The 25,007-nt window shown below is 36.7% G+C and overlaps 3 protein-coding genes across 3 annotated transcripts; 2 read left to right on the top strand and 1 right to left on the bottom strand.

Moving 5' to 3' along the window:
- Positions 1 to 3,863: 3,863 nt before the first annotated feature.
- Positions 3,864 to 5,085, bottom strand: LOC147841974 (uncharacterized). Its single transcript, XM_087270251.1, has 2 exons — positions 4,499 to 5,085; positions 3,864 to 4,379 (listed from the first exon to the last, which is right to left on the bottom strand). The coding sequence occupies exons 1-2, from the start codon at positions 4,544 to 4,546 to the stop codon at positions 3,990 to 3,992; spliced, it is 438 nt and encodes a 145-aa protein (XP_087126377.1). The 5' UTR covers positions 4,547 to 5,085; the 3' UTR covers positions 3,864 to 3,989.
- A 4,075-nt stretch (positions 5,086 to 9,160) lies between these two features.
- On the top strand, positions 9,161 to 11,982 carry plac8.1 (placenta associated 8, tandem duplicate 1). Its single transcript, NM_001033097.2, is given in 4 exon segments — positions 9,161 to 9,196; positions 10,412 to 10,499; positions 11,235 to 11,359; positions 11,440 to 11,982. Coding segments are annotated over 3 exon segments (321 nt in total). The 5' UTR covers positions 9,161 to 9,196; positions 10,412 to 10,414; the 3' UTR covers positions 11,551 to 11,982.
- Positions 11,983 to 17,862: 5,880 nt separating this feature from the next.
- On the top strand, positions 17,863 to 23,778 carry plac8.2 (placenta associated 8, tandem duplicate 2). Its single transcript, NM_001083873.2, is given in 5 exon segments — positions 17,863 to 17,904; positions 18,341 to 18,428; positions 18,551 to 18,675; positions 21,867 to 22,629; positions 23,279 to 23,778. Coding segments are annotated over 3 exon segments (315 nt in total). The 5' UTR covers positions 17,863 to 17,904; positions 18,341 to 18,343; the 3' UTR covers positions 21,972 to 22,629; positions 23,279 to 23,778.
- Positions 23,779 to 25,007: the final 1,229 nt, after the last annotated feature.

Below are 25,007 nucleotides of genomic sequence, written 5' to 3'. Positions count from 1 at the left end.
GTATGATGACGGAAATGGTCTTAAACACCCAGCAATGTCAGATTGACGTTGTAATCTAACGTCATGAGAATGCTGCATTTTGTTTGCAAATGAAAAAAAATATTATGGAAATACTGTGAAAAGTTTCTTGTTCTGTTAAACATAATTTGGGAAATATTTAAATTTTGGTCACCTTCCAACACAACATCATTTGACGTGATTTTTGGACATCAAAATACATTGTTCTTAGACTGGCTAGACATTGAATTTTGGTCACTTGATTTCCCAAACTAAATCTAGCCTAATATATCATTTGACGTGCCTGCTTGGCAGCTAAATGCACTACAGAATGTTAGGTTTACACACATCCACAAATTACATGTAAATGCATCAGCTTTTTACTGCATTATACTCACTACTCTTGAAAGTAATATTAATATTTGTAATATTACAACAGATACTTTTACTCACACAACATTTTTAGGCAAGTAATGGGACTTATTCTTTAGTATAATTTTTTTGTATTCTTTACCACTGGTCATATGTCTCCCCCTTTTCAGAAGTCTGCATTCATTCGTTGTCAAATAAAATCATGTAAATTGACTTTTTTCACCATAAGACATGCTTGATTTAATGTTGTTTTTATCACTAATTGTATTTGATTTATTTATTTAAGTTCTTTTTTAAGTGCGAAATAGAACGTGCTGTTCTGCTTGCACACTTAGAGAAGAAAAAGAACATGGACATGTAAAGTCATCTTTTAGCTTAAAGTGCAAAAATGGCAATATTATACTTGCAAAAATATGTTCAGATGCAGTGGTAAGTAATTATGAACAAATAAGCCCTCAGTAAACAGAAGTCTTTATTAAACTTCTTTTTTGTCAGCCATTTCTTTAACTTTAAATTTTAAATGTGAAGTGACATTGAAAATTTAAAATTGATAGGAGGTTGGTGTCAAATTAGGTCCCCACCAATATCATAAGCAAATCTACACTTTTGTACTCATTACTAAATTACTCATGTTATTCCAAACTTCTGAGACCTTTATTCATATTTTAAGAACACTAATTAAGATATTTTGGATGAAATTTAAGAGCTCTCCCATCATTTGTAGACAGCAAGTTTCAGGTACCAAAACAAATCCTCTTCTGTGGTTTAATCAGAATATTATCAAGCAGCAAGAATACTTTTGTATGCACATAAAACGAAAATAACTTTATTCAACAGTCTTTCTTCCTTTATTCAACAGTCTCCTCAGTGTCAGAATAGTGCGCACATTCACTATTTTTTGTTCCAAACAATAAAAGTTACGTGCAGGTGTCTGGTCTATACATAATTGTACAGTGCCCATGAACCTGCACAATATACTGACACTGAGATGATATACTAGACCGAGAGGAGTCACTTGATTTCAATAGTATCTAGATGCAGCCTTTATGATGCAAGCTGAAATTGCATCACTTAGCAATGCAATGTCACACAATGTACTAAATAGAGTGAGTGGTGTCACTGTGACGAGCAGGGTAAGGGGTGGGGTTAGGTGAGTGCATTTAAAAGCATTGGATGCAGCTCAGATTGCACTGCACCAGGTATGAATCCAGACCCCTCCTTGATTTAGCAATAGCAACTAAATGGATATCAGTGAATTTAGACCTTTGCTTAGGATTCATAGCAATGGGAGATGAAGGAATTTTAATTTAAAATGGACTTCACATATAATTTCCTGATTCAACGAGCCCCTCTAATTTGACCATTACACAAGAGACTGCAAATACAAATGCCAACAATACATGTGCATGTCCAGAGAATGGTCACAAATCATATCACATAGTGTTTTAAGCTGTGTAATGTGGACGGAGATGGTTTTTCTAAAACACAGTAAAAACACCTGGACAAGGTGCATTTTCATAGTAAAACACCATTTTAAAATTAAAACAGACTAGTGTAAATAAGGGATGCTTCTTCACATCATTATTCTCCCGAATGTGGGGAAAGACAGTGAAGGTGGAGAACAATACATGTGTCATGTTTACCAGTGAACAAACCACCAGATGTCGCTGGTAAACACTCACTCATGAAACTACTAATCTGCCAGTTAATGGACTTCAACTTCATACATGCTCTTCACCCACACACCTGCTTTCTCATCTAGCTTGATTACATTTGCACACCTGAGGACTTTCAGAGACTGATTAACACACACTATTTAAGCCACACATTCACCCCTTCAGTTTGCCGAGTCTTGTTTATCTGTAAGGTGACAATACAACACGTTATCCTCTGTGTTTTAAACCTAGCCTTGTTTATTTCGTTTTCCGTGTCTGCCGCCTGCCTTTCGACCTCTTGCTTGTTAAATTGACTATGATTCTGGATTGTCCTCACACACCTGTTTGCTCCCGTATTGACCACTGCTTGCCTGACTGTGAATAAACCTGCACATTGGATCCTACCTTCTGTTGTCAGTGTCACTCCCCGGCGTTACAGAAGACTCGGCCACAACATGGATCCAGCGGGTATAAAGATCATGCGTCTTCATCAGGAAGCATGGTCCATTGAGGAATATGTGGAGGACTTCATCCAGGTAGCCCATTTAACATCTTGGGATGAGTTATGCCTGATGATATTTTTTCGTGGAGGACTTTCGGAACCCCTTTATTCTATCATGCCATTACATCAGCCACACTGGACATTAGAAATGTACATCGAACTGGCATTACAATTAAGTGGGTCCCCTTTTACTATTGGCAACGCGGAGGAGACCCCTAAATGTTTTTTGGGGGGGGGCATAGGACCGCAAGACCCGCTGGTAACGGGACTTGCTGCTCATACCACTACCACACATCCAGCTCACAAGATGGCCGACTCCAGTCCTCCAGCTCACAAGATGGCCTACTCCAGTCCTTCAGATCACATGATGGCCGACTCCAGTCCTCCAGCTCACAATGTGGTAAATGCCAATCTGCCACCAGCTCACAAGATGGCTTTTTGTTCTGAGTCTGTTCCTGTCCTAGTTCCTGTTCTAGTTTCTGAAATGCCATCAACTGAGCCCCCAGAATGGCCACCACCACCTGAGTTACCAGCGCTGATGCCACCACCAGAGCTGTTACTGCCAGAGCTGCCACCGCCACCTCCAGAGCTTCCTGAATGGCCGCCTCCTGAGCTTCCTGAATGGCCGCCGCCTCCTGAGCTTCCCGAATGGCCGCCGCCTCCTGAGCTTCCCGAATGGCCGCCGCCTCCTGAGCTTCCCGAATGGCCGCCGCCTCCTGAGCTTCCCGAATGGCCGCCGCCTCCTGAGCTTCCCGAATGGCCGCCGCCTCCTGAGCTTCCCGAATGGCCGCCGCCTCCTGAGCTTCCCGAATGGCCGCCGCCTGAGCTTCCCGAATGGCCGCCGCCTGAGCTTCCCGAATGGCCGCCGCCTGAGCTTCCCGAATGGCCGCCGCCGCCGCCTGAGCTTCCCGAATGGCCGCCGCCGCCGCCTGAGCTTCCCGAATGGCCGCCGCCGCCGCCTGAGCTTCCCGAATGGCCGCCGCCGCCGCCTGAGCTTCCCGAATGGCCGCCGCCGCCGCCTGAGCTTCCCGAATGGCCGCCGCCGCCGCCTGAGCTTCCCGAATGGCCGCCGCCGCCGCCTGAGCTTCCCGAATGGCCGCCGTCGCCGCCTGAGCTTCCCGAATGGCCGCCGTCGCCGCCTGAGCTTCCCGAATGGCCGCCGTCGCCGCCTGAGCTTCCCGAATGGCCGCCGTCGCCGCCTGAGCTTCCCGAATGGCCGCCGTCGCCGCCTGAGCTTCCCGAATGGCCGCCGGCGCCGCCTGAGCTTCCCGAATGGCCGCCGGCGCCGCCTGAGCTTCCCGAATGGCCGCCGCCTGAGCTTCCCGAATGGCCGCCGCCTGAGCTTCCCGAATGGCCGCCGCCTGAGCTTCCCGAATGGCCGCCGCCTGAGCTTCCCGAATGGCCGCCGCCTGAGCTCCCTGAATGGCCGCCGCCTGCTGAACTTCCTGAATGGCCGCTGCCACCTAAGCTTCCTCAATGGTCGCAGCCTCATGATCCAGGGCCACTGCAGCTCCACGCTCCAGGCCCTCCGCAGCTCCACGCTCCAGGCCCTCCGCAGCTCCACGCTCCAGGCCCTCCGCAGCTCCACGCTCCAGGCCCTCCGCAGCTCCACGCTCCAGGCCCTCCGCAGCTCCACGCTCCAGGCCCTCCGCAGCTCCACGCTCCAGGCCCTCCGCAGCTCCACGCTCCAGGCCCTCCGCAGCTCCACGCTCCAGGCCCTCCGCAGCTCCACGCTCCAGGCCCTCCGCAGCTCCACGCTCCAGGCCCTCCGCAGCTCCACGCTCCAGGCCCTCCGCAGCTCCACGCTCCAGGCCCTCCGCAGCTCCACGCTCCAGGCCCTCCGCAGCTCCACGCTCCAGGCCCTCCGCAGCTCCACGCTCCAGGCCCTCCGCAGCTCCACGCTCCAGGCCCTCCGCAGCTCCACGCTCCAGGCCCTCCGCAGCTCCACGCTCCAGGCCCTCCGCAGCTCCACGCTCCAGGCCCGCCTCAGCTCCACGCCCCAGGTACGCCCCAGCTGCATGGTCCTGGCCCTCCATCCCTCCCCCAGTTCCGCCTCCGCTCCACCTCCCGTCTGAACAGTATTAGGAGTGTCTGGAAGCCACTCCCTAGAGGGGGGGCTCTGTCATGTTTACCAGTGAACAAACCACCAGATGTCGCTGGTAAACACTCACTTATGAAACTACAAATCTGCCAGTTAATGGACTTCAACTTCATACATGCTCTTTACCCACACACCTGCTTTCTCATCTAGCTTGATTACATTTGCACACCTGAGGACTTTCAGAGACTGATTAACACACACTATTTAAGCCACACATTCACCCCTTCAGTTTGCCGAGTCTTGTTTATCTGTAAGGTGACAATACAACGCGTTATCCTGGTCTTGTTTCTCTGTGTTTTGAACCTAGCCTTGTTTATTTAGTTTTCCGTGTCTGCCGCCTGCCTTTCGACCTCTTGCTAGTTAAATTGACTATGATTCTAGATTGTCCTCACACACCTGTTTGCTCCCGTATTGACCACTGCTTGCCTGACTGTGAATAAACCTGCACATTGGATCCTACCTTCTGTTGTCAGTGTCACTCCCCGGCGTTACAACATGTTTCACATTGTTCACACCCCAAGATATTTGCTGTTGGCACCATTGAAACTGACGTTTGGCATTAGCAAGAGTAACCAAAGGTTTGGCTAGCAGTTTGGCCAGGTGTATTGACCTCATGGAGCTCCCAACCAACAGTTTTGGTAGAAATAGAAACAGGAGAGTTGAGCTGCAAATTGAGTTGGCTAACCATAGTTTTATGTTAATTTGTATTATATTATGAATGAGCAATATTATCTTGCATAAATGACTTCAGTTAAAAATAACTTAAACTCGGGGTGTGTGTGTGTGTGTGTGTGTGTGTGTGTGTGTGTGTGTGTGTGTGTGTGTGTACACATTTACAGTTAAAGTCAGAATTATTAGCCTTCCTGAAGTATTAGCCTCGTTGTTTTCAACACATTCTATAACTCCTTTTTAATAACTGATTCATCTTTGCCATGATGCCAGCATATGCTGTTTTAGATATATTTCAATATACTATTCAACCTAAAGTGAAATTTTCTTAATTAGGTTAACAAGGTAAGTTAGGGTAATTAGACAATTTATCATTGTATAACAATGGTTTGCTCAATAGATGATCAGAAGAATACTGCTTAAGGGGGCTAATAATATTGACCTTAAAATGTTTTTTTTTATTATTATTATTATTATTATTATTAAAAACTGCTTTTATTGTAGCCAAAATAATACAAATACGACTTTCTTCCGAATTCTTGCTCTGTTAAACATCATTTGGGAAATATTTAAAACTAATCGTAATTCTGGCTTTAACTGTATCTATTATTTAATATAACAATGATAAAAAATTTATTATTGGTAGTTTTAGTATTATTTTAGCTATTATAGTTTTTGTTTGTCTAATACTATGCTATGTTAGCTATAATGAATGATGGCCCTAGGCTACTACAAAATATTGCATGACACCTCACTGGTCAATTTATTAAAGACATTGGTAACTTATCTTCTCAAATGGCCCCCACAGTCATTAAAATTCCTTTAGGATGCTTGAACAGAGGATTCTATTCATGGATGTACAGCTGACAAATCTGCAGCCATCTTGTCCATCTAAATCAAAATCTGAAAAGTTTGATCATTTTCCAGCATCTGAATCAATTCCATAAAGAATTAAGGTAAATCTTAAAGCAAAGGATATCACAACACGATATTTGTACTATATAAAGTGGAGTGTTTATTATACATCTAGGCACGGTAGAATTCCACAGATGACCAATTAGGACCAAGCATTACTGAGAGATAATAAATAATGAATAGCATAAGCTTTATGTGACCTCACATTTTCTCTGCATATCCACATAACACTTTCCACTGATATAAATGTTTAATAAATAACACAAACTGAAGATTAGTAGCTTATTTCAGCTGCTCTAAACTGTACACATTCATATTTTCCTCTGCATTAAGTGGTTTATCATTATTCTGATGTTGAGGGTGGATGTTGTTGCGCAATATTTGAGCTCAACCACTTAAACTTTATCAGGCAAAGGAAAGAAATGACCCATGTACACACAGGACAAATCTATTCCTGATACTGACGCACTGATTTCTGAAGTGACTTGGTGAATTTTCTATCAGATTCAGTTGCACTTATGACTTATTAATAATGATTAGGTGGCGTAATACTCCTAAGATAATGCTGAATAATTTCTATTATTATATAATAATGAAATGTGTTCCAGTATCTTGGAGTTATAATTGATTTCTTAATTTAGCGCAGTATATATATATTTATATATAGTTACAATTTTTTTTACTATATATGTGTGTATGTATGTATATATATATATATATATATATATATATATATATATATATATATATATATATATATATATATATATATGTATGTATGTATGTATGTATATATATATATATATATATATATATATATATATATATATATATATATATGTGTATGTATATATATATATATATATATATATATATATATATATATATATATATATATATATATATATATATATATGTATATATATATATATATATATATATATATATATATGTGTGTGTGTGTGTGTGTGTGTGTGTGTGTGTGTGTATAAAACTACTGTATACCAGGGGTCGCTAAACTTTTTTTTTTTAAAGGGCAATCTTGATTGAGAGCTGTGGCAAACTGTACATATGCTAAACTGTATTACATTAAATTTGCCATGTGTAATTTTTTCATTTATTACCATATTATTTCAAAATAACTAAAAAAAACTTTGCTTTAAAACATAATAAATAATGATGCAGTATAATTTTTTACATTTTATAATGAACATATTACAGTAACATATTAAAAATCCCTTTTATAACACAATGTAGTTTGCCTTTATTTACTCGCCGAGTGACAGTAATTACATTTTAAAAGTCTGATTCATTTACAACATTTAAATGAAACATTTCATTAGTGGGCTTTTTTGTAGCTTCCCAATTAAACCATGAAATAAAAAGATAATAATCTATTTGAAATTCCCCCCCAACCAACTGCCCATCATTTCCCCCTCTTTTCAGATGGGATGGCAGGCTAAACCAAAGATTAAATGCCCTACTTTGAGCACCTCTGCTACAAATGATATACTTACTTTCTCCCTGGGCCGTTTATATCAAAGTTAATATTTAGCAACACCATGTTGGTGTTTCGTAACATCTAATTTTTACGAGGTGGGTTGTTAGCCCAACACCCAACCTGGAGGACCAGAACATACACTCATACACTACGGACAATTTAGCCTACCCAATTCACCTATAGATCATTGGACTGTGGGGGAAACCAGAGCACCCAGAAAATTTGCAAACTCCACACAGAAATGACAACTGACTCGAAGCAACTTTCTTGCTGTGAGGTGACAATGCAACCCACTGCGCTACCGTGCCGCCACTACACACACACACACACACACACACACACACACACACACACACACACACACACACACACACACACACACACACACACATATATATATATATATATATATATATATATATATATATATATATATATATATATATATATATATATATATATATATATATATATATATATATATATATATATATATATATATATATATATATATATATATATATATTTATTTATTAAAGAATTAATTGGAGTGTAATACAATAGTAAATAGTACAACAATAGTAAAAACAAATTCCTAATTTTATCATCATTATGTAAAACATACAATCACTGAATCACAGCTACAGCTGTATACTTTTTTTTAATTAAAAAAATCATTATCAAAAAGTGTATGATTTGAAAAAGTATTTGCCTTTTACTTGTCATTTTTAGTCATAGGATGTTTTTAATTGTTAAAAAAACTAAAAAATAAAGATTTCAGGACTGACCATGTGCATTTTATTACATTTTGTTACAACATTTGTGTTTTAAATGTATTAATACAATATCACTTTTCTTTAATAGTATTGCTGCAATCGGTTATTAATAGCCAAGCCATCCTAATAGCAGCTTGACTTTAGTGTGTTTAATCATAAAAGTCATAAAAGTCGTCAGTAGCAGCTATACTCGTGGCAACAATCTTTAAGCTAGCCAGCAGTAAATCACTACTGGGCTTTAAATTGCTGAACAAACAAAAATCCAAAATGTGTTATAAGTCTACTGCTGCTTTTATTAAAAAAAATCTTTATGTTAGTCAAAAAACTGTTTCATATTCAGAATAGTCAGCTAATTAGTATCCTTAATCACTCAGTCCGTCCTTTGAAAACTTCAGTTTAACTGTTATCTGATTGTATTTATTGTTCCTCATCAAAAATGTTGACACATATGAGGTGTGGCAGCAAGCAGCAAATTCCTGGAAAAAAATATGTTTGTGGGCTGTTACAACCGTTTGCCACAACTAGCATTAGAGGACCTTGAACCTAAAAGGAGGACATTAATTATTATGACAAAAAGGCAGTAATTGACCTTTATCCCTATTTCTAAGGGTGGGTCTGAACACGTGACCTTTCAGACCCCATATAATACGCATCTTGTTCATGTTTCAGTCCACAGAGGAATATCTGACGCAAAAAAAAAAAAAACAGGTAAGCGGAAACTTACTATTATCAGTTATCAACTTAAGATTTAGAAATCTTAACTTAACTTCACTTTAAAACCTTATATCACAATATTATGATTATTAAGTTAGCAGGTTTCAATTCATTTTGTTTAGTTACAGTATACAAAGTTTAACTTAATATTTTAGTCAGTTTGATCAATTGTTGATGAGATGACTAGAAAAGTTAAGTTGATAAAACAAACATTTAAGGCAGCAATTTTTTTTTTACAATATATGTATGCTTAAAAATAAAGACAATGTTATTACTGTGTTTATGTTGAATTGTAAAACACAAATAACACCATTAAGGTGGGATATGGGTTAGGCTAGGTGGTAGATATAAATGTAATAACGGAAATTAATTACAGATGTAATTGCTACACTCTCAGAAATAAAGGTACAGGAGCTGTCACTGGTGCGCGGCCTTCTCAAAAGGTACATATTTATACTAAAAGAGACCATATTGGAACCTCAATGGACCATATTGGTACATTTTGAACTAATTGAAGTACCAATGTGGTCTCTTTAGGAACAATATATATCTTTTGAAAAGGTACTGCCCCATTGACATCTCCTGTACCTTTATTTCTGAGAGTGTATCTGGTATTTTTAAAATGTATAACATTTGTACACAATAAATGCATTGTATCAAATGACTAATTCAAATATATGTACATAGCATTTAAAGCAATAGTTCACCCAAAAATGACATTTTCCTCATCATTTACTCACACTCAAGTTGTTGGAAATGTCTGTTGAGCACAAAACAAGACGTTCTGAAGAATGCTGGAAAAAAGGAGCCATTGACATCCATAGTATGAATCAAAAATACAATGGAAGTCAATGGCTGCTTTCTTCCAGCATTCTTCAGCACATCTTTCTTTTTGTTCAACAGAGGAAAAAAGGGTTTAAAACAAGAGGAGGATGATTAAATGATGACAGAATCTACCTTTTTTTGGTGAACTGTCCCTTTAATGCTATTTAAATAAAATGAAAGCTACAACATGTATAAGTGAATTAGATAAACCAAATTGTCCCTAGTGTATGTGTGTGAATAAGAGATGGGTAGAAAGGCATCCACCATATAACACATATGCCAGAGTAATTGATGGTTCGTTCCGCTGTGGTGATCCCTGATAAATTAGACACTCAGCTGAAGCACAGTGCGTGAGTTATTCATGGATTTCTTTACCTGTTGTAGATCATGGAGGTGACATCTCAACCGTCGGCGTTTCATCCCCAAGAATTTCACTCAGGCTTGATGAGCTGCTGTGATGACGTGGGCGTATGTAAGTGATTCCTGTCATTAACACAAATGGATTAGTCGTTCCTGAATAAGGTCAATTTCAATATGAAAATATTTTCAGTTTATAGATCAACTAAATTGGCCGTACTGTGTAAGTGTGTGTGTGTGTGTGTGAATGAGAGAGTGTATGGGTGTTTCCCAGTACTGAAATGCATCTGGATGGGCATTCGCTGTGTAAAACATATGCTAGAATAGTTGGCGGTTCATTCCTCAGTGGCGATCCCTGATAAATCAGGGACTAAACTGAAGAAAAATGAATAAAATAATATTTCCAATTAAAAATGGCAAAATTTGCCCAAACTTCCAGTTGTTATCATCAAAACAGTAACTGTAACTGACTGAATGCAATCTGGACGACATAATCAAACTTTTAAAAAGCAGATTTTGCAAGAATACTATTTTTTAAAATAATTGAGATCTTGTTAAAGTTAGTTTTGTTTTTTGACATAATGGCAGTAAATTATACACAACGTATATTCTGGTTAATTCTTCATTATTATCTAAGCTTATTTGTCTTAAGCCTAAAATCACATTGGAATTGTTATGGTATTGGGTGCTTATGGCAGTGACTGTGACATAAACATAAATATATCCAGTTTGTACACAAATATGGATGGATGGATGGATGGATGGATGGATGGATGGATGGATGGATGGATGGATGGATGAAGATATACATCAGTCTATCCCGGTGAATCAATCCTGTATTTTTTCTTAGGTTGTTGTGGCCTTTTCTGTCTCCCGTGTATGGGCTGTTCCATCGCCAGTGACATGAACGAGTGCTGCTTGTGCGGTTTAGGCATGCCGATGAGGAGTGTATACAGAACTAAATACAACATAGAGGTTAGTATCTTTATAGCTTTAATAGAAAGAAATCGTCTAATACTTACAGTTGTGTTTGAACTGCATTTGCTTTTTTTCAGGGATCCATGTGCAATGACTGGGCTGCCACTACCTTCTGCTTTACCTGTGCGGCCTGTCAGCTTAAGAGAGACATCGACATTAGAAAGAGTAACGGCACGCTGAAATTATGAAAACTGGAAAAGAGCACTACAATTTTTAACTAATAAGTACTTAAATGCTGCTCTAGAAAATATGAGATCAAAGAAAGATGAAGGGGTCAGTCATTTGATAAGTAAGGAAGAGTTTAATTCAGCTAAGTAAAATACATTGTACAGTATTTGTGCATGCAGTTCGTAATTTTCCTATTTGGAAACTGTTCATTCAAAGTTATATTGTCATTATTATTTAAATGTACTTTAAATAAATTTTCACATTTTCCAAGAAGTGTATAGCATTGCAGAGTTGCAGTGTGTTATGTCTGTGCATTGTCTGTTAACATTTTGACACGTTTTTTTTTTTTTTTTGCTAAACTCTTCCAATCTCAGTCCCTGCTTCATCAGGGGTCGACAGTAGAATGAATCACCCATCACTCAATCTAACTAATAAATATTTCATGAATGTGATTGTGTTTGCTCTGTGTTTTTTTTCCTGAGCCCAGTTTGTTGTACTGATGTGTTGTAATGAAGACTAATTCTGTTGCACTGTGTGAAATGAGTGTCAAACATGCTTTTTTGGTCCTTAAATAACAAACACCAGGAAATTGACCTCAAACTTTAGCAAGCCGTGCTACATACTCCTTGAAGGATTCATTCAAAATTGTCAATTCTGTTATTAATTACTTTTCCTCATGTTGTTTCAAACTACTTAGACCTTGCTTCTCTTCAGGACATAAATTAAGATATTTTAGACGAAACCCAGGAGCTTACTTGCTCCATATACAGCAATGGTCCTGAGACGTTCAAAGTCCCTAAAAGGAACCAAAAACATCATCAAAATATTCCAAGTTGTTCAACTTTAATCAAACGAAGCTCCTCCAAGAACACTTTTGTGCAAAAAAAAAAAAACTGTACAAACAACTTTGTTCTCCGATGTCACCCATATCAGAATACTTTTTGTGCAGCAGCAAAAAAAAAAAAAAAAACTGTACAAATTTGTACTCCCATGTCACCCTTTTCAGATCAGGGTGTGTGTTTACTACATGCAATAAAATGATGGTGTGTTGCGGTGCTGACTTGACTAACAGCCATACGCTGTACTGCCCATAGTAAACACACACCCTGATGATCTGACGTAGAAGAGAAGACAAAGGCGAACAGAGCTGTAGCAACATGGTCGACAAATGTGTCATGAATAATCCCAAAATCTATAGATTCTTTTCACAGCAAACTGAAAATTATCTGGAGGGACAAAACTCAAATGAGCTTTCGCCTTATCTATTGGCTAGTAGAAATAGTCAAATTATTATACAGTTTGATTTTAATTAAAGCTAAAAAAAAATAATAATAATAAAACAGAAAAGGAAAACTTTCCTCTCATTCAGTTTTAAATATTATTTGAAATGATTTGTTTCAGTTCTTTTAAAAGGAAGATCTCCATACCAGACGTGCTACACAAAAACTTAAATGCAGTAGGCATGTCTGGATATTTAGACAGTTTTTTTTTTGACCCAGGCTCATTCTGAAAATGTTCCTCTATATACATTTCTGGAGACTGTGAAATACGTCGCAGGGGTTCATTAAAAAAATAAAATAAAGTCATACGTACCTTTGGCTACATAAGTCCCGGCCTCCAGAAACAGGCTACATTTTCAGAATGAGCCTATGTTGCAATTTTTTATTATTATAAAAAACAACTGGGTTGAGGTGTTAGATGGACCAAAAATTATCCCCTTAGGCTGACAACCAAATGTTTACTCACTTGATAAAAAAAGAGATATGGGTTTATATGAAATTGTTAATATTTTTATCAGAAAGACTAGCGATTGGCTTCACAATGCAAAAATCTCACGTGCATAAAGATTTTGTTCCTATTTTATGCCTCTATGCTGTGGCAACATTTCCCTGTACACTCAAAAAATATATTTTTTGCTTGTTTAAACTACTTATTCAAAATGAGTTAAAACAACACAATTCTTGAGATTTTATTGGGACAACTTAATTTTATTATGTTCAATCCACATAAATTAGTTAAAAGTTTTAAGTTAACTTAATCGATTTATGCTGAGACAACATAAAGGAATTGTGTGGAATCTTGCATTTTATCAAAGAACCTTACTATATTTTCTTACATAACCTTATATTCACCATTTTGCCAAAAATTTTGCATAATACAATATATAAAACAATATTTCATTTTTTTTTCTTTAGCATTAAAATTTTTTCAGATGATATATGTCAGAGTAATGAAGTTTTTCCTGCGCGCTCGCACAATGCCTTCTTCAGTGTGTGATACAATCCGCTCACTCTACCTTTTTATCCCATAGTCAATTACAGTGCCTCATTAGTTAGACAGCCACTCGATGATCAAAAAAAAAAAATGATTCTCATTTTCATTTCATTATACCATGATTAACCACATAAGGACAATTTACCTTCATATTCAAAACATTATTTCACAGAGAAATAGCATACCAATTATCATCATTTGTTAAGTGTACATCAATACAATGAAAATCAGACAGCCCATAACATAATAAAATACATTTGATGGTCACTCGATGACAATGATATTTGTCACCCTGGATTTTTGCAGTGCAGAACAGCAGACTGGCAGTGAATGAGAACAATTTGTGAATGTAGACTGTAAATAGTAAAAGTTGCTGGTACAATACGATGATGTCAGAAATATGCTAAATTTGCATATTTTTCAAGCAGGCCTATGCTGCTTTATATTGCAGGAATGTGGCAACACTGTGCTGTAGTTGGTCACTGACCTCGTTCGAATGATAGACAGTAAAGCTATAAACTCTTCCTGACACAGTATCGTACATATCCAGTAATCTGCACCACAGCTGTCTGACTGTGACGTGAGCAAAATTCCATTATTATGTAATCCAGGAGTGTTTTCCTTATTGCTGGCCTTCACTGATAACTGCTATAATTATTCTAACAAATTATTAATCCATCATTTGATCTCAGGGTCTATATGATCCCAATCATTTCCTTCTGCTTAGTCTCTTATTTATCAGGGCTTGTCACAGCGGAATGAACCACCAGCTATCCTGTTTTACACATTGGATGCTCTTCTAGCCACAACCCATTACACTATCACATTTACACAATCCACAATTTTATTATTTCAATTCACGTTTACGACATGTCTTTGGACTGTGGGGGAAACCGGAGCATCCAAAGGAAACCCACATGAACATAGGGAAACACAGAAATAACTGGCCCAGGACTCAAACCAGCAACCTTCTTGCTGTGAGGCGACAGTGCTAACCACTGAGCAACCATGCTGCCCCGATCCCTATTAAGTTTTCCTTGAAGAAACACACAAATAGATTCTTTCATCTTATTGAAACAAGATTGTGTGTCTTTTTATCATCTATTTATATTTACATAACTTTTTTTTTTTTTTACATTTCTGGTATTTGATATTGAAATGAATGGGGGGATCATTTGTCAAAAAAATCAATAAATCCAGCATAAATCTAAATATTTCCAAACAGAAATGTGGACCTGGTAAAAGCACAAATGTAATATAGAAAATTCATGCTTGCACACACAAATTCACACAAACAAACACACAAACAAACAAACAAACAAACACACACACACACACACACACACACACTAAATTGGCTAAATAGTCCGTAGTGTACGAGTGTAAATGTGTGTGGGGGAATGTTTCCCAGACATGGGTTGCTGCTGGAAGGGCACCTGCTGTGTAAAAACGTGCTGGATTTTTTTTTTTTTTTAGTATAAGAAAATAAGCAATAGCATAAACAGAACAAACAAAAAGAAAAAAATTAACAAAGTGCATTTCACATTACACAGACACACAGACACACAGAAACACACAGACACACAGAAACACAGACACACACACACACACACACACACACACACACACACACACACACACACACACACACACACACACACACACACACACACACACACACAGGCATATATGCCACAGGGAGCATTTGTATTTGTATATGTCATGAATGCAGAACAAAAACATAAAGGGGTGAGACATTATGCTCACACCTGGGTACACACACAGGCCTCATCCCCAACTCCCATAAGTATTTCTTTTCTGTTTTTGTTTCAATCCTTCAATAAAGACTTTTGTTTGACACTTTGGTCTTCTTATGTGATTCACTGTTTCATGAATTCTTCAATAAATATCTTGGTAACACTTTACAATAAGGTTCATTAGTTAATACATGTACTAACATGAACTAATCATTAACAACACGTGTACAGCATTTATTAATCATAAACAAACATTTACTAATGCATTATTAACATCCAAGTCCATGCTTGTTGAACAATAAACTACTGTATTTTCATTAACTAACGTTAACTAACATGAACAAATACAGTGGTAAATGTATTGTTCATTATTTGTTCATGTTAGTAAATGCATAAATTAACATTAACTTATGAACCTTATTGTAAAGTGTGACCAATATCTTTTTTTAAGTGAACTTTAAAGGGTCATGAAACGCTCACCTAGCTTTTCTGAGGACCAGACAGATCAGTGAGAGCCAGACAGAATCTTTGGAATTTTTGTTGTTTCTGCACAGAATTTTGTAAAAACACTCTTTTGATAGATGAGCTGAAAACATAACTTTGTTGAGTTAACAAATAAAAACTCAATAAATAATAATATTATCTTTTAAAAGTTTAAAATGCAAATTCAATCAATTAGAACCACGTTTGATAAACAAGTAGCTTTTTTATTTAATACATCCACCAAAAACATGGAAAATAATTCTTTACAGATTCAATTGTACACAAACCATAAACATCTAAAGATTTACATCCACTGTAAAAAGTTAAATGACAAAAAGTCAAGACAACAAATATTTATGTTGCTTAAACTTAAGGCAACATAGTGGCGTAGCAGGTAGTGCTGTCACCTCACAACAAGAAGGTCGAGCCACGGCTGGGTCAGTAGACGTTTCAGTGTGGAGTTTGCATGTTCCCCCTGCTTTCGCGTGGGTTTCCTCCGGGTGCTCCGGTTTCTCCCACAGTCCAAAGACATGTGGTACAGGTGGATTGGGTAGGCTAAATTGTTCGTAGTGTACGAGTGTAAATGTGTGTGGGGGAATGTTTCCCAGACATGGGTTGCTGCCGGAAGGGCACCTGCTGTGTAAAAACGTGCTGGATTTTTTTTTTTTTTTAGTATAAGAAAATAAGCAATAGCATAAACAGAACAAACAAAAAGAAAAAAATTAACAAAGTGCATTTCACATTACACAGACAGTTGGACACAACATATTACATTGTCATTCAGAAAGTATGAGAGGGAGAAAAAAAATTGAATTAAATATAAAAAATAAATAATTTATAGAGATATGTGTAGGCTCCACAACTCGACATATGCAAACCAATCTCAGCTATAATGAGTTACAATCAGCATTAGTGACATAAACATAATCGAGTTCCAGATTTTTAAAAATATGTTTTGTTCGTTTGTTAAACAAACTTAAACTCCTAATCCAGGTTTCAAAGACAGGCAAATAAGCTGACTTCAAATTTTGTAAAATTATTTTCTTTGCTAATATCTTTCATAAAAATACTGTTTGTGATATATATTTATATCCTATTTCTGAGATGTCTCAAAAGCCATAATTATAAAAACTAAGTCAGCTTAACAGTTCCAAGTTACAAGAGTTTACTTACATTATTGTTGTAAAGTCAACGTGTTGCTTTTAAGGCAATTGGTTTACTTGCTTTAAGTAACTACTTCTTGCAGTGTACAAAGTATACCTTATAAGGTGTTCATTTAAAAGATTTTAATTCTTTGGTACTTACATTTAGACTAGGACATTTTCAAATATCTTCATAGAACATGATCTTTACTTAATGTTTTTAACGTTTTGTGATAAAAGACAAATAAAATCTAATTTTGACCTGAAACTGCCAAATTTGTGCAACACAAGACGCACATAAGGTTTTGTAATCCAGGGTAACATTTTGTAAATGCAGGCTTGCTAAGCAAAAGATGAGTGGTCAGAAAAGATAAAATATCACAGGAGATTAAGCGCTTTGTAGCTTATTAATATGTTTGTGCATTTATAATAATGTCATATCATTGCTCTGTCTTGTAAACTGAGGATATCTCAAGGATGAATGAACGATGTGGCATGAATCATTGCTGGAAGGTGTGAAAGAAATTGTGTTGCTGTAAACCATTAAGAACTTTGGACCTAAAGGAAGTGCAATTTATATTTCCACAATAAAAGCTGTCACGTAGCGTTTTTATTGACATTCAAAGGGTGTGTCTGATTTTGTGACTGTATTAATAGACATCCTGTCTATTTCAATGTGTAGAGAATTTGAGAATAGCCCAACTCAACAACACGAAAGGTAAGTTTTGTGAAACCAATTGCACAATTGCTCTATTTAAATGATAGTTTTAAAAATGCATTAACCAAAATCGTTTACACATCTATAGTTTGTTCCAAACCTTTTTGAGTTTCTTCTGTTAAAAAAAAGTTTTTTTCTTTTTTCATAAAATTTTAGAGTAAACATTCAGAAAAATATAAAATTTTTTTGCTGTTTGTTTAAACTACTTCTTTAAAATGAGATGAATTAACACAGTTCTTGAGGTTTTTTTGGTAAACTTAATTTTTCTATGTTCAATGCACTTAAATTTGTAAAGACAATTAAGGTAACTCAATCAATTTGTGTTGGGCATTTACAGTGAATGGTGAATGTTCATCCCTTTAAGATATCAGTTTGAGCAGTTTGCCAGCCAAAAAATGATTTAACCTAAATATTCCTCTAATTTCTTTCCTTATAGGTCATGGAGGTGACATCTCAACCCGCTGCATTTGGACCTCAAGAGTTTCAGACCGGATTAATGAGCTGCTGTGAAGACATGAGCATTTGTAAGTCTTTCAACTGGCACTAAACATAATATGTTGTTACAACATTGTGAGCTATAAAGTCTCCAAAATCATGAAAACTAAGATTAAATTTGGAGATAACGTCAACCATGTATTTTTCTTAGGTTGTTGTGGCCTTTTCTGTCTCCCATGTATGGGCTGCTCCATTGCCAGTGACATGAACGAGTGCTGCTTATGTGGTTTAGGCATGCCAATGAGGAGTGTATACAGAACTAAATACAACATACAGGTGAATGTCTGTCTGTCTGTCTGTCTGTCTGTCTGTCTGTCTATCTATCTATCTACCTACCTGTCTGTCTGTTTGTCTGTCTGTCTGTCTATCTATCCACACTGTAAAAAGTTTATTAATCTTTTTTATTAATCATTTACATAAATGTAATTAATTAATATTTTTCAGTAGTTTGTGATTCAATGGTGTATTTTTGTTTGTTTGTTTTGTTTATTAACAATTTCAAATTGTGTTACTTTGATCTTTGCTCTGACAATTGAAAAGAAAGTGACATTTATTGTCTGTTTAAGTAGTTTTAAATTATGTAAATTATCGTATAAATACCAGTGAACTCGTAAGTCATGGACATATCTTGTATACAAATATTATTTCTTGAACATTTTATTGTTTCAAACATCTAAAAATCCATTAAATGCATTTTCTTTGGTAAACTGTAGAGTACAATTTTCATCTATTCCATTATTTGCAATAAATGAACAAAGTTGTATAATAACGATTTTGTATTGTTAATAAATATCAATAGAAATCTAAATGAAAAATATGTGAAAAGAAGTTTACCTATTTGGTATGTTAAATTAGTAATTATTCAAATTAGTAAAATAAAGTCAGTGGCTTCCTTCGAAATTTTATAAGTATTTGTTTTCCAAATGTAAGGAAACGCAATATAGATATTGATAAGAAGACAGTTAGTTAACATCTCCCAGCTTGTGATTCACGGGTGTTTTCCATTTATTTATCCTGTGATTTGCATTATGGAACCTTACGATCTTGTTTAGTTAGTTAGTTAGTTAGTTAGTTAGTTAGTTAGTTAGTTAGTTAGTTAGTTAGTTAGTTAGTTAGTTAGTTGCGTTAAAAGTTTTAGTAAAATTCCACCAAAATGTTAGCAGTGTGGAGCCTACAAACTGCAGTTTTGCCATTGCAACCCAGTTTTAGTTCAATCAACTTAAGATAACAGTTTAAAGACCACTCAAATCTGATGTTTTTTTTTTTTCACCTCACAGTGCTTTTTTAAAGACAATGTCCTGATGTTTCTGGATTTTATCAGCAGGGGTGTATTTCCAAAAATCATAGTTAGCCAATTAAGGTTGCAAGTTCCATCATTACAAACAGCTCGCTGATTTGGCATTTCTCAAATCTTTCATTCAAATAAACATTCGCAAACTGCGTCGCAAACCTGTACATTTGCAACTACACCTCTGGTTCCTGGCTATGTTCTATTTCTAGTTTTCCCCCCATGCCCTATTTGTTTAGAACATTTTAACATTTAAACTTAGAATGATTAAAAAAAAACATTAAAGTCATCATTCTTAGATTTTGATTTCAAAGTATTTTTACAGTTCAGTTTTAGCGATCTTCATGTTTACAATTGTGTTCGTTCCCTTCGCAGTGCAATTTGAAAACTTTGATGTCATTTTGAATGATTAAAAAAATATTTAAAAGCAGAATTTATGTTACGTCTCCAAAGCTTGAGAAAACAAAAGATAGCATTCGTTAATGCTTTTAATTTATAGTGGGCTGTTTATTAAGAATTTGTACTGTATGACATTGGCCTGTTGAACATTTCTTTGGTTTGCATGTGTCAAATTGTAAAAGTAGACTTTTAAAAAAAACAAAAAATAAATAAACTATATCCTACTTAATAATAGTAATAATAATAATAATAATAATAATAAAATTGGTATTAGTAGAGGCGATACAGTGGCGCAGTAGGTAGTTCTATCGCTTCACAGCAAGAAGGTTGCTGGTTCGAGCCTCGGCTGGGTCAGTTGGCGTTTCTGTGTGCAGTTTGCTTGTTTTCTCTGCGTTCGCATGGGTTTCTTCCAGGTGCTCCGGTTTCAAGTCACAGGTGAATTGGGTAGGCTAAAGTGTCCGTAGTGTATTAGAGTGTGTGTGTGAATTTTTCCCAGAGATGGGTAGTGCTTTTCTAGACACTCAAAGCGCTTTACACATTGAGGAAATCTCCCTCATCCACCACCAGTTTGCAGCATCCACCTGGATGATGCAACGGCAGCAATATTGCGCCAGAACGTACACCACACACCAGCTGATTGATTGGTGGAGAGGAGACAAAGTGATAAAGCTAATTATGATATGGGGATGGTTAGGAGGCCATGATGGATAGAGGCCAGTGGGCAAATTTAGACAGGATGCCAGAGTTAAATCCCTACTCTTTTTCGAAGGACATCTGTGGTTTTTCACGACCACAGAGAGTCAGGACCTCGGTTTAATATCTCATCCGAAAGACGGCGCTCACTGAGCAGTAGAGTCCCCATCACTATACTGGGACATTAGGGCACACAAAGACCGCAAGGTGAACGTCCCCTGCTGGCCTCACTAACACCATTTCGGGCAACAAACTATCGTCTCCTTTCCAGGTACTGACTACGTGCAGCCCTGCCTAGCTTCAGAGAGAGATCATGTGAGACTTGCAGAGAGCTAGCTGCCAGCGATAATAAATATTTTTTTATATATGAGAATAGATTACTTGTTAGCTTTTGTGATTTTATATTTTAGAATAGAATATTTAATGTTCTCAATACATAAAGGAATGTATTTGTAAAGGAAATATTGGTCCTATTTGTGCCATTTACATATATTTCCATTAATATGGAAAGCGAGTGCATGTTTTACCAAGAAATTGTATATTTTTTAATGCGTGTGCGTATAAAACAATATAATTTGCACAAAGAAATGATGGGGTTCGTCTCAAAGAAAGTTGTTACTCCGCCCAGTTTAGAGCATCATTATGGGCATTTTACGTTATAACTAACGTGGTTCAAACAATGTTTACTACATCGTTCTTTTACCAAACAATCTATTGTATATGGTAAGTATAAGTTCAGTCACGAGTTACGTTGTTGTTTGGGAAATGCACACAAGTAAGATTAATACTAATAAATATCATTTATTGCATTTATCGTTGAATACCGATTATTGCTTTTATTAGTCAATACTTGCCAATACTCATTGTGCTTTTATCATCTGACACAGATTTTTGCTTAAATTGGTCAGCACAGATTATTCCTTTTACTGGCCGATACCATTTATTGCTTTTATCGTCTGATATCGATACTGTTTTATTAGCAATAGTAATAATCTCTACACAATTTACATAAAAAGGATCAATTTGTAATCCTGATTTAAATCTGTCTGTCTCAAAATAATTTATATTTTTTGTTTTTGTTTTCCAGGGTTCGATGTGTACTGACTTTTGTATCGTTTACAACTGCATGCCTTGTGCAGCCTGCCAGTTGAAGAGAGACATCGAAATTAGGAAGCGCTTAGGACAGTTCTGAGAAAACTTTTTTCAAAGATTCAAAAGCAGTGAACAGAGTTGGTCTGCTTTTTAAAGGCAACAGAGAAAAATGCTTTTAAGCAGTCTATCTACAATACTCTAGTGTCTAATATCTAAAGACTAAGATGTGGTATAAACAAATAGATACACTAATCAAACTTTATGGCTTCATTCAGTATGAAAGTACAGGCTGTTGGCATAGACTGATAAGAGACATCATGTTTCTCATAACATCCAGCTGTATTTTATGATATAGGTGCAATAATGTAGAGAGCTAATTAACATGTTGGTTGCTGTGTTCTTGCGATTAATTTATTACTAATTTGCATCATGTCAATGAATGTCAGGTTCTTGGTAGTCATTTATTTATAACAACATTACTTTGTAAATATGCTTTTTTATCATTTGTAAATGTAGTAAAGTTACTAGCTATAAAGTCTTCCAATGCAAAAAATAAAACAGAAATTTAAAAATGTGTTTTTTTTTTTTTGTTTTTGAAGAGATGATTTAGCATAAGCTCATTGTTTCTATGTGGAAAACCATTATATACAGCAGGGAATTAAAGTATTAAACATGTCATGTTTTTCCTGGGAATAATATTTCTAAAGGAGCTCTTGACATGAAACTGAACCAAATTTTAGTAGAAACCCAAACAATACAAACATAAGCATAAAACAAAACAAAAATAAATCTGAAAAATTAGTTATGTGTAATGACAATGAAATGACACCAGGAGAAAGTAACTACTGAAACATGTATAATACTTCATATAAAAGGTTTTTTGGTGAATATGGAGAATCTCATATGGACAATGAAGTCACATGAATTGCTCTGGTGAGAGTTTTTCCACAGACTTTAACAGAGTAAAAATCTTGATGTTTCTGTGGGTCTCGTCTATCAAATCGGAGCTTTAATTTGTATTTTATTTTGGATTCAAGTCAGGTGGTTGGCTGGGCCATTCTACAGCTTGATTTTCTTTCTCTGAAAGAGTTTCCTTGGGTGTTTTGGATCATTATCTTGCTGAAATGTCCACTCTGTTCATCTTCATCGTCCTGACAATGTCGATGTTGGACTGAAGCAGCTATTATTCATTTACAATGAGGAAGGGCAGAGGGTTACTAAAGAACAACAGAGATTTCAGCTGTTGTCGGGGCTTTCTTTGTCTTTCTACACCTCCCTTTCTTCATGTGTTCAATACTTTTTCCCTGCATTATTTTGCTTTATTTTGCAGAATTTAATTTGTAAACTAATTAGATTTGTTTTCTTTGCATATATTCATTTCTTTGGCTAATACCAACATCTGGAGAAAATTCCAAGTCAACGGCACCATTAGAAATATGTTTTCTCAGAAAAATGGTGAGATGTTCAATACTTTTTTCCCCCGCTGCATAGTGTTCAATTCTGATGTTTTAAATTACATTTCCAATTCCATCTTGCAACATTCATGATCTCATTGATTTCAATGACAACAATTTCCGTAAATCAAAAATTAAACCCTTCCAGCCATAGGCCATTTTATGATTCAGACATATCATTAACTCCCCTCAATAAAATTGAACACAGGCAGCATATCACTTTATTTATCAGAGCTGTTGAAAGCTCACAATGTCCTTACAGCGTTTGTGTTAAATCCTGAAAACATCACAGTAGGAAGTATATAAACTATAACATTATTATGAAAGCCTTTGCATTTTTTGAGGTTACCAGTAATTTAGGGAACAAAACAAATGAAAATCCATCAGTCACTCTAAAAATATGCTTGTTATGTTGTTTGTATATTTGTTAATAAAAATCCATTATGAGACCACAGATAGATTCACAAAACTTTATTTTTATATATACAATTAGGTTCATAAATATTTGGACACAACACAATTCTAACATTTTTGAAATAAAACAAACAAGATGTGCTATAACTGTAGATTGTCAGCTTTAAGTTCAGGGCATTTACATCTAAATCAGGTGAACAGTGTAGGAATTACAACAGTTTGCATATGTGCATCCAACTTGTTAAGGGGCCAAAAGTAATTGGTATAATTTGATAATCATAATCATAGTCATAATACTATGATAATCATAATACTTGGTTGCAAATCCTTTGCAGTTAATTACAGCTTGAAGTCTGGAATGCATAGACATCACTGGATGCTGAGTTTTTTTTTTTTTTTTTCCTGTTGGTGCTCTGCCAGACCTCTGCAACTGTCCTCAACTGTAAGCTCAATCAGATTTAGATCAGGTGATTGACTTGGCCATTGCATAACATTTCACTTCTTTACCTTAAAATAACTCTATTAATATTATGGTTCTTCTGAGTGTGCCAGTTTAGGTTCAGTACAACACACAGTTCAGATGTTTTTATTACAATGTGTTAAAATTTGTGTCATTTGGGGGGCGCGTACAAAGCTCGCTGTTTTAGGGGTGTGTTGCTTCGCATGAAAATTAGTTTTAGCTTCCCGTCCAACGTAACAAAGGGGCAGAGACAAGAGCTTCCACGCTCTGTGTTTGCAACAGACAGGCAGGCAAAAAAAAAGCTAAGCTACATGAGTGAGAGGATCAGCATTCAGCCGTACATGTACGACTCGGACACAGACCAAGCAGAGAGTACAAAATCATTTGTGTCTTTGTATAGTTTTACAGCCAACAGTGTACTAGTTTCAAGTGCCAAGCTTGTACACCGAGACGCAGAAACATGAAGTCGCGTCACGCATTTTAGAACATAGGTTTCGATCAGGGTACTCACAACAGCGCTTGAAGTCGATGGCTGTCCGCGGCGAACCGCCGACGACTTGAAGCGCCGTTGTGTGTACCCTGTTAGAAACCTTCGTTTAGAATTCTAAAATGCATGGTGCTGCATGGCGCGACGCTCGGCGCTTCTGGTATGCGACCTGCAGGTAAGTTCATTATTTTATTTGAATTTCATTAGAGAGACGTGCACGAGGCAACGCGATTGCACTTTTCCAGCTGCATCTAGTTAAGATCACAGGAAGCTTCTGTAATTGCGCGAAATGCAAATGGCTGAAGTTGAAGGTAGACGCAA

The sequence above is a fragment of the Danio rerio genome, chromosome 10, assembly GCF_052040795.2.
Source record: "Danio rerio strain M-AB ecotype USA chromosome 10, GRCz13ab, whole genome shotgun sequence".
NCBI lineage: Eukaryota > Metazoa > Chordata > Actinopteri > Cypriniformes > Danionidae > Danio > Danio rerio.
Note: the sequence above shows the minus strand (reverse complement) of the source record. Positions and strands in the feature narration are given on the sequence as shown.

Excerpts from the sequence above, each read along its gene's own strand:
- LOC147841974 (XM_087270251.1), bottom strand. The coding sequence starts at position 4,546 with ATGCAGCTGGGGCGTACCTGGGGCGTGGAGCTGAGGCGGGCCTGGAGC. Across the intron at positions 4,380-4,498 it reads AGCTGAGGCGGGCCTGGAGC|CGTGGAGCTGCGGAGGGCCT; the intron begins GTGGAGCTGCGG and ends GAGGGCCTGGAG.